We start from the raw sequence: 11599 nt of genomic DNA on the forward strand, positions 1-11599 counted from the left end.
ATGTGCTGAAATAAATACTGGAAAAGATCGATTCGCGGCTTTTGAGAATCGATATCATATTGACGTCATTTAAAAAAACGATTAATCGGAAAATCGATTTTTTTTTTTGCCCAGCCCTAATATCAAACATTTATCCTGTGTCTCTTTTTTGCAAACCATTTATTGTAGCTGAATACCATGAACACAAATCAACAGGCTACATAAAAGCTTGGACTCTTTAAGAGCTGTTTGTGTGCAAAACAGAACTGCATGATTCTGGATAAATTTAGGTTTTTTTCCCCCAATGGAAGTTGTGGTTCTCTCCTGATTCTGAAGAAAAAACATTAGAGAACTAAACAAAATCACATGGAATTGATGAATGAATGTTTAAATGACTCACTCAAGATGTACTTGTTTCATTACTGGATGAATCAGACGAATCTCTTGTATGATTCAAAGACAAATACATTTTAACAGCCCCTTTTCGCCACCTACTGGCGTAACAATGTAATTGATAAATCTTCATTTGAAGTGTCAAATTACTTTCAAAAGGTGATTTTAATTTAATTATTTTAATTGCTACCATAGATTTAAACGTTCAAATCACACTGGTGTGATCGTACTCTGCACGGACGAACCAAGTGATCACAACATTGATCGCACATGTCAAAGGTTGAGGAATGAAAGACGAATCATTGTAATTTAGGAATAGAATCACATTGGCGTTTGAATCATGTTCGCGATCTTTAATGATCAATTAAATTAAAGTGCTTTCATGTTGGTGGTGACACCTCTCTTGCAACATGTTTAGCTACTACAGATATTATACTTAGCTTTTTTTGGCTTCTGATCGCAAATGTAGTCAAACTTTGGAGCGCTTAGATTAGCGAGCAAGGTCCTGGCAGATCGCTAGGTCCGGTCCTCACAGATGAAGAAAAAAAAAAGCGCGTAGGAATCGATAGGCGTAATTGAAATTTTAATTTGACAAGAAGTATCCGATTCTGGAATCGGAATCGATTTTCGATTCCCAACCCTACACACGAAGCATGCGCCGTGATCTGCTAACATAGAGGCCAGCGTGCGTCTCCTCTGTGTGTGAACACAGCGCCTTCCAGGTTCTTCGTCTGTACACAAAGTCGATATTTTGTGATTAATAACCATTTTCATTTTGGGGTGGAGTTGCTGGATCCTCTCCAGTTTGCCTACAGAGCAAACAGGTCTGTGGATGATGCAGTCAACATGGGACTGCATTACATCCTGCAACACCTTGATAGACCTGGGAATTACGCAAGGATCCTATTTGTGGACTTCAGTTCGGCTTTCAAATACCATCATGCCTGACCTTCTCTCAGACAAACTGACACAGTTCTCTGTGCCCACCTCCATCTGTCAGTGGATCACCAGCTTCCTGACAGACAGGCAGCAGCTTGTGAGGCTGGGCAAACACACATACAGAACTATCACCATCAGCACTGGTGCCCCTCAGGGTTGTGTTCTCTCCCCACTGCTCTTCTCCCTATACACAAATGACTGCACTTCAAAGGATCCCTCTGTCAAGCTCCTGAAGTTTGCGGACGACATCGGCCTCATCAAGGACGTAGACGAGTCTGCTTACAGACAGGAGGTTAAAGAGCTGGCTGTCTGGTGCAGTCACAACAACCTGGAGCTCAACACGCTCAAAACGGTGGTGATGATCATGGACTTCAGGAGAAACCCCCCAGCACTCCCCCCAATCACCATCATGAACAGCACTGTGGCTGCAGTAGAGTCATTTAGATTCCTGGGCACCACCTTCTCTCAGGACTTAAAGTGGGACACTCACATCAACTCCATTGTGAAAAAGGCCCAGCAGAGGTTGTACTTCCTTCGCCAGCTGAGGAAATTCAGCCTGCCACAGGAGCTGCTGAAACAGTTCTATTCTGCTATCATTGAGTCTGTCCTGTGTTCATCCATAACTGTCTGGTTTGGTTCAGCTACCAAATCGGCCATCAAGAGACTACAACGGACAGTCAGGACCTCTGAGAGGTTTATCGGTGCCCCTCTGCCCAGCCTTCGAGATCTTTACATCTCCAGAGTGAGGAAAAGGGCTTAGGAAATCACCTTGTACCCCTCACATCCAGCCCACTTTCTCTTCGGACTGTTGCCTTCTGGTCGGCGCTGCAGAGCACTGACCACCAGAACAGCCAGGCACAAGAACAGTTTTTTCCCACAGGCTATATTCAGAGATCTTTACATCTCCAGAGTGAGGAAAAGGGCTTAGGAAATCACCTTGTACCCCTCACATCCAGCCCACTTTCTCTTCGGACTGTTGCCTTCTGGTCGGCGCTGCAGAGCACTGACCACCAGAACAGCCAGGTACAAGAACAGTTTTTTTTCCCACAGGCTATGTTCAGCCTAAACAATTAAACTTTCATAATTATGCATCGTCCATCACAACTGACATATTTATAAACACAATCCAAAATTTGTACACTTGTAAACTGCACACTTTGTAAATAACATATCTGTACATTTATTTAAACAATTACAATGTTTTTTCCTATACTTCTATTCTGTATATAGTACATTATTTAATTCTGTTTTTTTCTTATATTAGTGTTATATTCCATCCCTACTGTGTTATTCCTATGTATGTCTGTGCTTTCTTTTGCACTGGAAGCTCTTTGTCATTAAGTCAAATTCCTTGTGTGTGTAAACATGGTAATAAAGCTCTTCTGATTCTATACCGCGATTTGATTTAAGTGTACTGACTTTATTTTTTCATCAAAAAATAAAACCAATTCCATGAAATTCCGCGTTACACAGAAAATTCTGTTTTTATGACTGAATTCCGCGATTCCGTCCATCTTTTCTGCATCATGGAAATCATAGGGCCCTACTAATGTAGCAAACGAGTATGATAAGCTCATTGTGAAAGTAAAAGATGGAGACATTGTTGTTTATTTACTTTAGCATTAAGTCTCTCCAACTAGGTGACAACGTAGCGTTAAATCACCATTCAGCAGACTCAAGCCACCACCGCAGTGCCATCTATTGGACTGCAGACAGGTACTAACTTTTCAATCTGCTACGTTACTGACTGTGCTGACCATAGACTGTAAAAAAAGATGGACGACGCGTCTCCACTTCCTTCCACTATAGAAAAGTGAAGCCAAAGCATCTCAGTATGGCCGCTGCCATCTTGAGTAAATGACGTCATTTGGAGCCAGAGTCTGCACAGTATAGATTTGTTTGGAGCCAGAGTCTGCGCAGTATAGATTTGTTTGGAGCCAGAGTCTGCGCAGTAGAGATTCGTTTGGAGCCAGAGTCTGCGCAGTAGTGTCGTGAGGTGGAGCCACGGTATCAAAGTCCTGCCCAAACTCTCACAGACCCAATAAGCCATAACGACACGCCATGTTTTTATAGCATCAAATTTCTATCTAAAATCAAACTTATCACAAAAACGAACAATTGAACACATATCAGCGTGATAACTACCTTAAATGACCAAAACCATCTTTCGGAAAATTGTATTGGAAGTGTAATAATTTTTTTTATTTTGACTCAAGTCCCATTCGTTTACATGGAGAGGGCGGGTTTATGACCTGTACTGCTGCCAGCCACCAGGGGGCAATCATAGTGCCCGCAGCTTCACTTCTGAGGATGTGTGAGGCACACCCGGTGCTGACACACAACAGGACACGACAAAGCGACCGTTGAAAATCATTTGTACTTTGTGTCAGTACCTCATGAATAGAACGCGGCATCAGTTTACTGTCGGGATTTGTCGTGTCGCGCCAACATACAACATAACTTTTAATGGGTTCTATTGTATTTTGCCGCGGCGCTCGCTTCCGGTGTAGACACCCAGTTAGGAAATGTGATGTAACCGATGTGATAAGCATGAGTTCTAGGCCGCGGCGCGGTAGGTATAAACACCAGCATTGACTGAGTGGCCGTGATCAGCTCCGGTGGCCGTGGAGCCGTAATGCGTCCGCAGACGCGTGCCGTGATGCTCAGATCAGCTCTAACGTCACTGAATCTGCTGTTAGAAATGAAGCATCCATTCATCATATCATGCAAAACTAAGAATGAGAATCATTGTAATGTGACCATCAAATATAGGTGCGGGTGGGTGGTGAGCGGATAATTTGAAGCAGCGGACTGGGGTGAAGTTTGAGCCAGTGTTAATTTCGTCAATGAAGACGATGACGAAAAATATTCGTTAACGGAACATTTTTTCTATGACTAAGACGAGACGTTGACGAGCTAAAACTAATATCTGATGATAAAAACTATGACGAAATGTATGCCTCGTCTTCGCTGATGAGACGGGACTATAATGTTATTTGAGGACTACCGGACATTCAAAATACATCCTATAGGCTACTGTCTTGTCCTTCAAAATGTGAGTCCCTGTCATTGGATTGCAATCGGATAAGGGGCGTTTGCATATCTGGTCTCAGTATGGCAGCTGCACAGTGGATGATAGGGATACAAAAACGCGAACTAGCGATCTGAAACAATGGCCTCAGGACCCGAAGGGGTAGGGATAAGGTCCCGGATACGTCCTGTTTTTCCCGGGAGTCACAATTCGTTGTCGATTAACTTAAAGTTAGTGAAGGCGGGATAGGCGGAATCGCGCTGATAGAAGTATCTCACGTAAATACAGTCGGTTATGGATTAAGTGAACGTAAACAGGTGGGTGAAAACTGAACGTGTGTCAGTATTACATGCATGCCTTCCGTCTTAAAGGGACAGCATTCCTAATTAAGTACCTATCCGTGTCATTAATGTTAACCAACAAAAGATGTTAAATAAATGTGTTAAGTGAACCTACTGTATCTAAAAAAATTTGTTTAATTTGTATCTCTTTCGTATTTGTCTTATTGTCTTATTCTGCTTCTTTTTCAAAAATTATAAATTATATAGGCCTATATTATATATTATATATGAACAACTATAATTTTTATAAGTTGCTACCTTTTCACTACTGTTAAAGGGATAGTTCATCCAAAACTGAAAATTGTCGTCATTTATTCAAGTTTTTCCAAATTCAATCCTTGATTCAAATTTCTCATAAGCTTAATTGATTTGGTCTAAAGAGAGAAGAATTAATGACTATTTTTGTTTGAAAACTACATATAAAATAGCTACCAAAATAAATGTTGGTAACTGCAGTTTGACTAAAAGTAATGACTAAAAGTTGAAAAAAATGCAATTACTTTTCGTCGACTAAAACTATAAAAGACTCAAATTACTAAAATGTGACATTTTCGTCTCAAAATTGACTAAATCAAAAATGCCTGTCAAAATTAACACTGGTTTGAGCTCATCCACGCATCTCTACACTACACTGACCTGGGTCGCCAGTAGCAAACAATGGAGAAACGAAGTAATTACACCATTCAGAAGCATTTAATCTGCGTTATATGTTCTGTAAAAAATTTTTCATATCGGCGGCATATTCGCCGATACCGATATATCTGCGACAGGCTTATATCGGCCGATAATATCGGAAAAACAATATATCGGTCGGGCTCTAGTTTAAATTAATTGAAGGTAGTGAACTGAAAAGTTTTTTTTTTGTTTTTTTACAAAGTGTATTTTAAATTATTATTATTTTTTTAATTAAATTTTAGCTAATAATCAGTTAAAATGTTAAATCTTTATTTTTTTTATTTTACCTTTTTCATTACCATTTTCATCAGTCATTTATATACATTGAAATTATACATAATGCAATATGAATTAAATTAATTGGTTCTACAAGTTGTTGAAATATTAACATTTAAACAGTGGCAGTTTTAACCTGTTTTCATGATAGATCTATTCAAACATGCTTTAAATAATAAAGACAACCAGTTAAGTAAACATATAATGAAAATTTAGTATAGTGAATATATTTAGTCCTTTAGAGGAAACGATACAAAATGACATTTATGGTTTGAATTTCTTTATACAGTTGACAGAATTCTAAAGCTAAGACTTTGTTTCATATCAAAAGTAACGATGCACAAAGATATTTAAAGAAGTTTTGTTCAGACATCAACCACAGAAAACAGCACAGACTAAAATGTATTACATACTGAGACAAACGCACCATCAGAGAATCACTATTTATTTGAGGCCCATTTAAACTGTTGGCTGAAACCTGAAATTCATTTTTGGACAAATATTTTTGGTTGGTGAACTTTTGGCGGCGCATCACTATTTCATTGTATTCAACTGCAAGTCTTCCGGTAAACGCTCAAATAACACCAAAGGCTGTCAATTTCTTTTTATGAAAAAAATAAAATGTTCTTAAAATATTTTCTAGGAATGATGAATAATACGTGCAATTTTTTTTTTACAATAATTGCTCTTTGGGGCATTCATATGAACTTGATACATATGAATTGTTTTATCTTAATACATTTCTTAACATTTTTATGAATCCAGCCCCTGTATCTTGAGGTTTACAAGGGCTTCACTGTCTGATTTCTGAGACGTAAAACCCATTCTCATCCTGAATGCAGAGCTTCATCTAGATTAATTGCTAATTCTCCATTATCCCTGCAGGGAGGGGAAGTACGGCCATGCCGCATGCTTTGGCCTGCAGCCCGGCTGTTTGCTCTCAGACGGGGCCAGGCAGATGGCTGTGGCTGCCATGGTGGCTAACTTCAGCAAGCCCACCGCTGACGCGCCGTCCCTGCTGCAGCACGATGAAGTGGAAACGTACTTCCATGAGTTTGGACATGTGATCATTTCAGAAAAATAGGTTGTTTATATTAAATGTTTATTTATAATGTAAAGAATATGAATATAAATATAGACATGTAAATATTTTCAAAGTATACTGTATGTGTGTGCATTTATATATACATAATAAATATACACAACACATTATGCAAACAAAAATAAGGCTTTCAGTGAGGTTTAGGTTGCAACTATTTTGCAGTCTAGTGCTGTCAAACGATTAATCGCATCCAAAATAAGTTTTTGTTTGCATATGAATGTGTGCTGTGTATAGTTTATATATATATATATATATATATATATATATATATATACACACACATGCATGTATACATTTCAGAAAAATAGGTTGTTTATATTAAATGTTTATTTATAATGTAAAGAATATGAATATAAATATAGACATGTAAATATTTTCAAAGTATACTGTATGTGTGTGCATTTATATATACATAATAAATATACACAACACATTATGCAAACAAAAACTTGCATTTTGGATGTGATTAATCGTGATTAATCATTTGACAGCACTATTGCAGTCTGTGAAGTTTAAATATGGACGTTCTTCTGTTCGTTCAGGCTGACTTTGCGATGTTCAGCGGGACTCATGTGGAGAGGGATTTTGTGGAAGCTCCGTCTCAGATGTTGGAGAACTGGGTCTGGGAAAAGGAGCCCCTGCAGCGCATGTCCAAGCACTACAAAACAGGAAATCCCATTCCAGAGGAGCTTCTGGACAAACTCATCAAGTCTAGACTTGCTAACACAGGTGACTATAGAACACACATTGGTCATTTCCACAATAAAAACGGAAACTGATCACACACTAGCTACAAGTTAACGCAACAAATGTTTACTCTGTTTGCTCACACTTTCCTAGTCTTATTTTGAACGATTGGGTAAATAATTTTTTGAAGGAAAAAATTGTCTGTCACTTTATTTTAAGGTCCAATTCTTGCCATTAACAAACCATTAACTACGACTTTTGCCTCAAACTCCTAATTTGCTGCTTATTAATAGTTAGTAAGGTAGTTGTTAAGTTTAGGTGTGGGGTAGGATTAGGGATGTAGCGATATGTAGCGAATCAGCTCATGGGGAAATATGAATAATTAATCATAAGATCTAGATCATGAGCTGATTCGCTACAGATTGGTGGAGGAAATGCGGGCATGATCAACTTTACAGATCTTCTTTATGCACCAAGAGCACCAAGAAAAATTGAAATCTCATCATATGACCCCTTTAATAGTGGTCCCTATACTAAAGTGTTACTAAATTGTCTTTGTAAGCTGTTTTTTACAATGCAATAATGCTGAGATGACTTTCTGTTCTGGTTTGTAACGCCCACTTTTCACAATTTAAAAAAGTCCCGTTCTTAAACATTTTTTAAAATCCTCTGGACTACTAACTTTTTCTTCCTGTTTTTCAGGACTGTTTAACTTGAGGCAGATTGTTCTAGCTAAGGTGGACCAGGCTTTGCACACAAAGAGTGGGCTCGACCCGGCTGAGGAGTATGCCAGACTTTGCCTGGACCTCCTGGGAATTCCTTCCTCACCAGGTGAAATGAGATTTATGCCTTAGCAATATAATAAAAATCCTTCATTTATTAATTTGTTTAACCCCTTGACGAATATTCAGTATCTAATTGCTCTGCAATGGCTTAAAGGGCAAATAAATGGAAAAATATTTGTTGCAATATTGTGCAGTATTAGAATATTTATGTAGTATGATTAAAAAAAAGGTAAATAAAATGAACATCACTGTAATGGTTTACCCAAAATCACAAATAAAAAAGGAAAATACGTTACATCTTAAATGAAGATATGTTCATTACAATATACAGGTGTGCACATTAGTGGTGCGCATGCACGACCTAAATAAAAAAAATAATAATAATTTCCTGTGTAAATAAGTTAAGACCGCTCATTTGAGTTCCAACATGGTTGACAGCTGTTAATGCACAATCACCGTTTTAGATCAACTAACTGTAATACTGGCTAAGATTAAAAAAAAGGTAAATAAAATGAACATCACTGTAATGGTTTACCCAAAATCACAAATAAAGGAAAATGAAGATATGTTCATTACAATATACAGGTGTGCACATTAGTGGTGCGCATGCACGACCTAAATAAAAAAAATAATAATAATTTCCTGTGTAAATAAGTTAAGACCGCTCATTTGAGTTCCAACATGGTTGACAGCTGTTAATGCACAATCACCGTTTTAGATCAACTAACTGTAATACTGGCTAAGATTCTAAATGAAAGCATAAATGTGACCCTGGAGCACAAAAAAACAGTCATAAGTAGCACGGGTATATTTGTAGTAACAGCAAATAATACATTATATGGGTCAAAATTATCGATTTTTCTTTTATGCCAAAAATCATTAGAATATTAAGTAAAGATCACCATGATGATATTTTGTAAATTTCCTACCGTAAATATATAAAAACTTAATTTTTGATTAGTAATATGCATTGCTAAGAACTTCATTTGGACAAATTTAGATTTTTTTGCACTCTCAGATTCCAGATATTCAAATATGTTGTATCTCGGCCAAATATTGTCTTATCCTAACAAACCATACATCAATGGAAAGCTTATTTATTCAGCTTTCAGATGATGTATGTATCTCAATTTTTTAAAAATGGACCCTTATGACTGGTTTTGTGGTCCTGGGTCACAAATATTGGCTACGCGCTGTCGGTTTCAGAGCGGAAAATGCAAAATATTCACTGACGCGCTTTACTCAGCGGCGCTAAAACTGGCAGTGCATTTGCCTGCAACTCACCAAAATAAAAGCTTTCTGATTTTAGGTTTGTAAATTATTATAAAAAAAAGTAAATATTAGCATTTAGCGTTGTATTTTTAAGTGTACTATTAAATAATTGTATTTTTATTTAATACTCCATTTTTTTTATTTTCAAATATAGTAGTATTATCACACTTTTTTATTTTGTTTATTATTTTATTTTAAAAATAAACTAAAGTGCAATAATACTATTATTAGTGTTAATTAATTAATTGTTTTATTTTTTATAGTTATATTTAATGGGTCACATTGAGCAGTGTGAGCACCAAACCAAATCTCCAGGTGCTCTCATGAGAACCAGACCGAAAAACTTATGTGCACCAGGGGTGCAATATATTGTGAAATGGTTCCGGTGGTGATACTGGTTGGAAAGATCTTTCAGCCAATCAGATTTGAGGTCCGGAACAAACTGTTATATATGCATTTTTTATTGTTATCAGTACCTCCTCATTCTTATTTTTTTCTTGGTTTTTTTGGTGCTCTTACAGGGACAAACATGCCTGCTACCTTCGGTCACCTGGCAGGAGGATATGATGCTCAGTACTACGGTTACTTGTGGAGCGAAGTCTTCTCCATGGATATGTTCTATGCCCGTTTCAAACAAGAAGGCATCATGGACCCTAAGGTTAGATTAACCAATAGTGCTTGTGAATCCTGTGTGTAAATGTCCTTTGTGTCTACTCATGTTTCTGTGTTGTCTCGCAGGTGGGTCTGGACTACAGGAAGTGCATTCTGAAGCCTGGAGGATCTGAGGATGCTGCTGACATGTTGAAGAAGTTCCTGGGAAGAGAACCCAAGCAGGATGCTTTCCTCCTCAGCAAAGGACTCACGGTTGAGCTGGAGCCGGGCAAGCCCTGCGCCTGCTGACTGCCTGAATGTTAGGCTAAGCCCTTAAAGCCTCAGACTGATACCTCCTAAAAAACCCAAAAAGCTTATTCACTTATCACAATAGCTTTCACTATGAAAGTTTGAAGCGTTGTTTTAAAATTGAAAATTGTATTGACATCTGTCTAAAAAAAGTTTACAAATGACACTCTTGTTGCATTTTAACTGTTTTCTGTTGAGCGTAATGAATTCCCTGTGGAAAATGCCTTGGAGCTGCTTCAGTGCACTCATAACACATAATTCAGCTGATGTCACACACGGGACTCCAGCTACATGATTAACAGCAGGTCACCAGACAGCAATATCTTTGCTTTGTTTTAATGGGAGATTCTCACAAACACATGTCCAGCTCACATCCCGCCCCAAAATCATGAAAAAAAAAAAGAAAGAAAGAAAGAAATTACGTTTTGCATAAAGAAAGCTTTAATTTTCTTCACCTGTGACTTTGACTTGACTTGACATTTGACTTGAGTTTATTTTATAATTTCCTTTTTTTCTTAATGGTCATTCTATAAACTTATAATACACTAAGGAGTAATACTTTAATGTGATAGTCCACGTTAGACATTTTGCTAACTATAACAGGGTTTCCGCAGGGTCTTAAAGGGTTAGTTCACCCAAAAATGAAAATTAACCCATAAATTACCCCCCCCCAGAACTTAAATAAAAATCGCCCATCCATAAAAAAAAGTGTCTCTCACGGTTCCGGGGGTGAACAAAGGAACTGTGTAGCGAATCGATGCTTTTTTGTAAGAAAAATATCCATATTCAAAATGTAATCACTTTAATGTAGCTTGCGCTCACTGTTGTACACGGAAGCAGTTCCGGGCGGATGACGTATGAGTTCAGCTTTGCGCATGCGCCGCTCAGAAGTGACGAACGAGCGCAGGGGAGAGATTAAAACAAAACACCGGTCACTTATTAGAAGTACAAAGCGAGGATTTGTAAAAAAGAATGTCGGAGGATTTCGATATAAGCCAAGAGATGACTGGTTTTCCTTTGCTAAAGTAAGGAAACTTTGCTTCCTTTGCTCCTGTTAACAAACGTTGGTTTTTACGAGACTCACCGGCGCATGCGCAACGCTGAACTCATCCTCCCGGAGCTGCTTCTGTGTAGGAGTGTTGGCGCAAGCTACATTAAAGTGATTATTACGTTTTGAATATAGATATTTTTCTTACAAAAACGCATCGATTCACTACAG

The 11599-nt window shown here is 37.9% G+C and overlaps 1 protein-coding gene across 3 annotated transcripts in view; it reads left to right on the forward strand.

Moving 5' to 3' along the window:
• Window positions 1-10435, forward strand: part of thop1 (thimet oligopeptidase 1) — a 24418-nt gene extending 13983 nt beyond the window's left edge. For all 3 annotated transcript variants that reach the window (XM_016541324.1, XM_016541325.1, XM_016541326.1), the window contains 5 exons: window positions 6520-6700; window positions 7255-7465; window positions 8126-8254; window positions 10002-10138; window positions 10219-10435. In XM_016541324.1, coding sequence (XP_016396810.1) covers window positions 6520-6700; window positions 7255-7465; window positions 8126-8254; window positions 10002-10138; window positions 10219-10380 — 820 coding nt within the window. In that variant the 3' untranslated portion in view covers window positions 10381-10435. The remainder of the gene's footprint in view (window positions 1-6519; window positions 6701-7254; window positions 7466-8125; window positions 8255-10001; window positions 10139-10218) is intronic.
• Window positions 10436-11599: the final 1164 nt, after the last annotated feature.

The sequence above is a fragment of the Sinocyclocheilus rhinocerous genome, unplaced genomic scaffold (assembly GCF_001515625.1).
Source record: "Sinocyclocheilus rhinocerous isolate Xijiao unplaced genomic scaffold, SAMN03320098_v1.1 scaffold2323, whole genome shotgun sequence".
In the NCBI taxonomy this organism is placed as follows: domain Eukaryota; kingdom Metazoa; phylum Chordata; class Actinopteri; order Cypriniformes; family Cyprinidae; genus Sinocyclocheilus; species Sinocyclocheilus rhinocerous.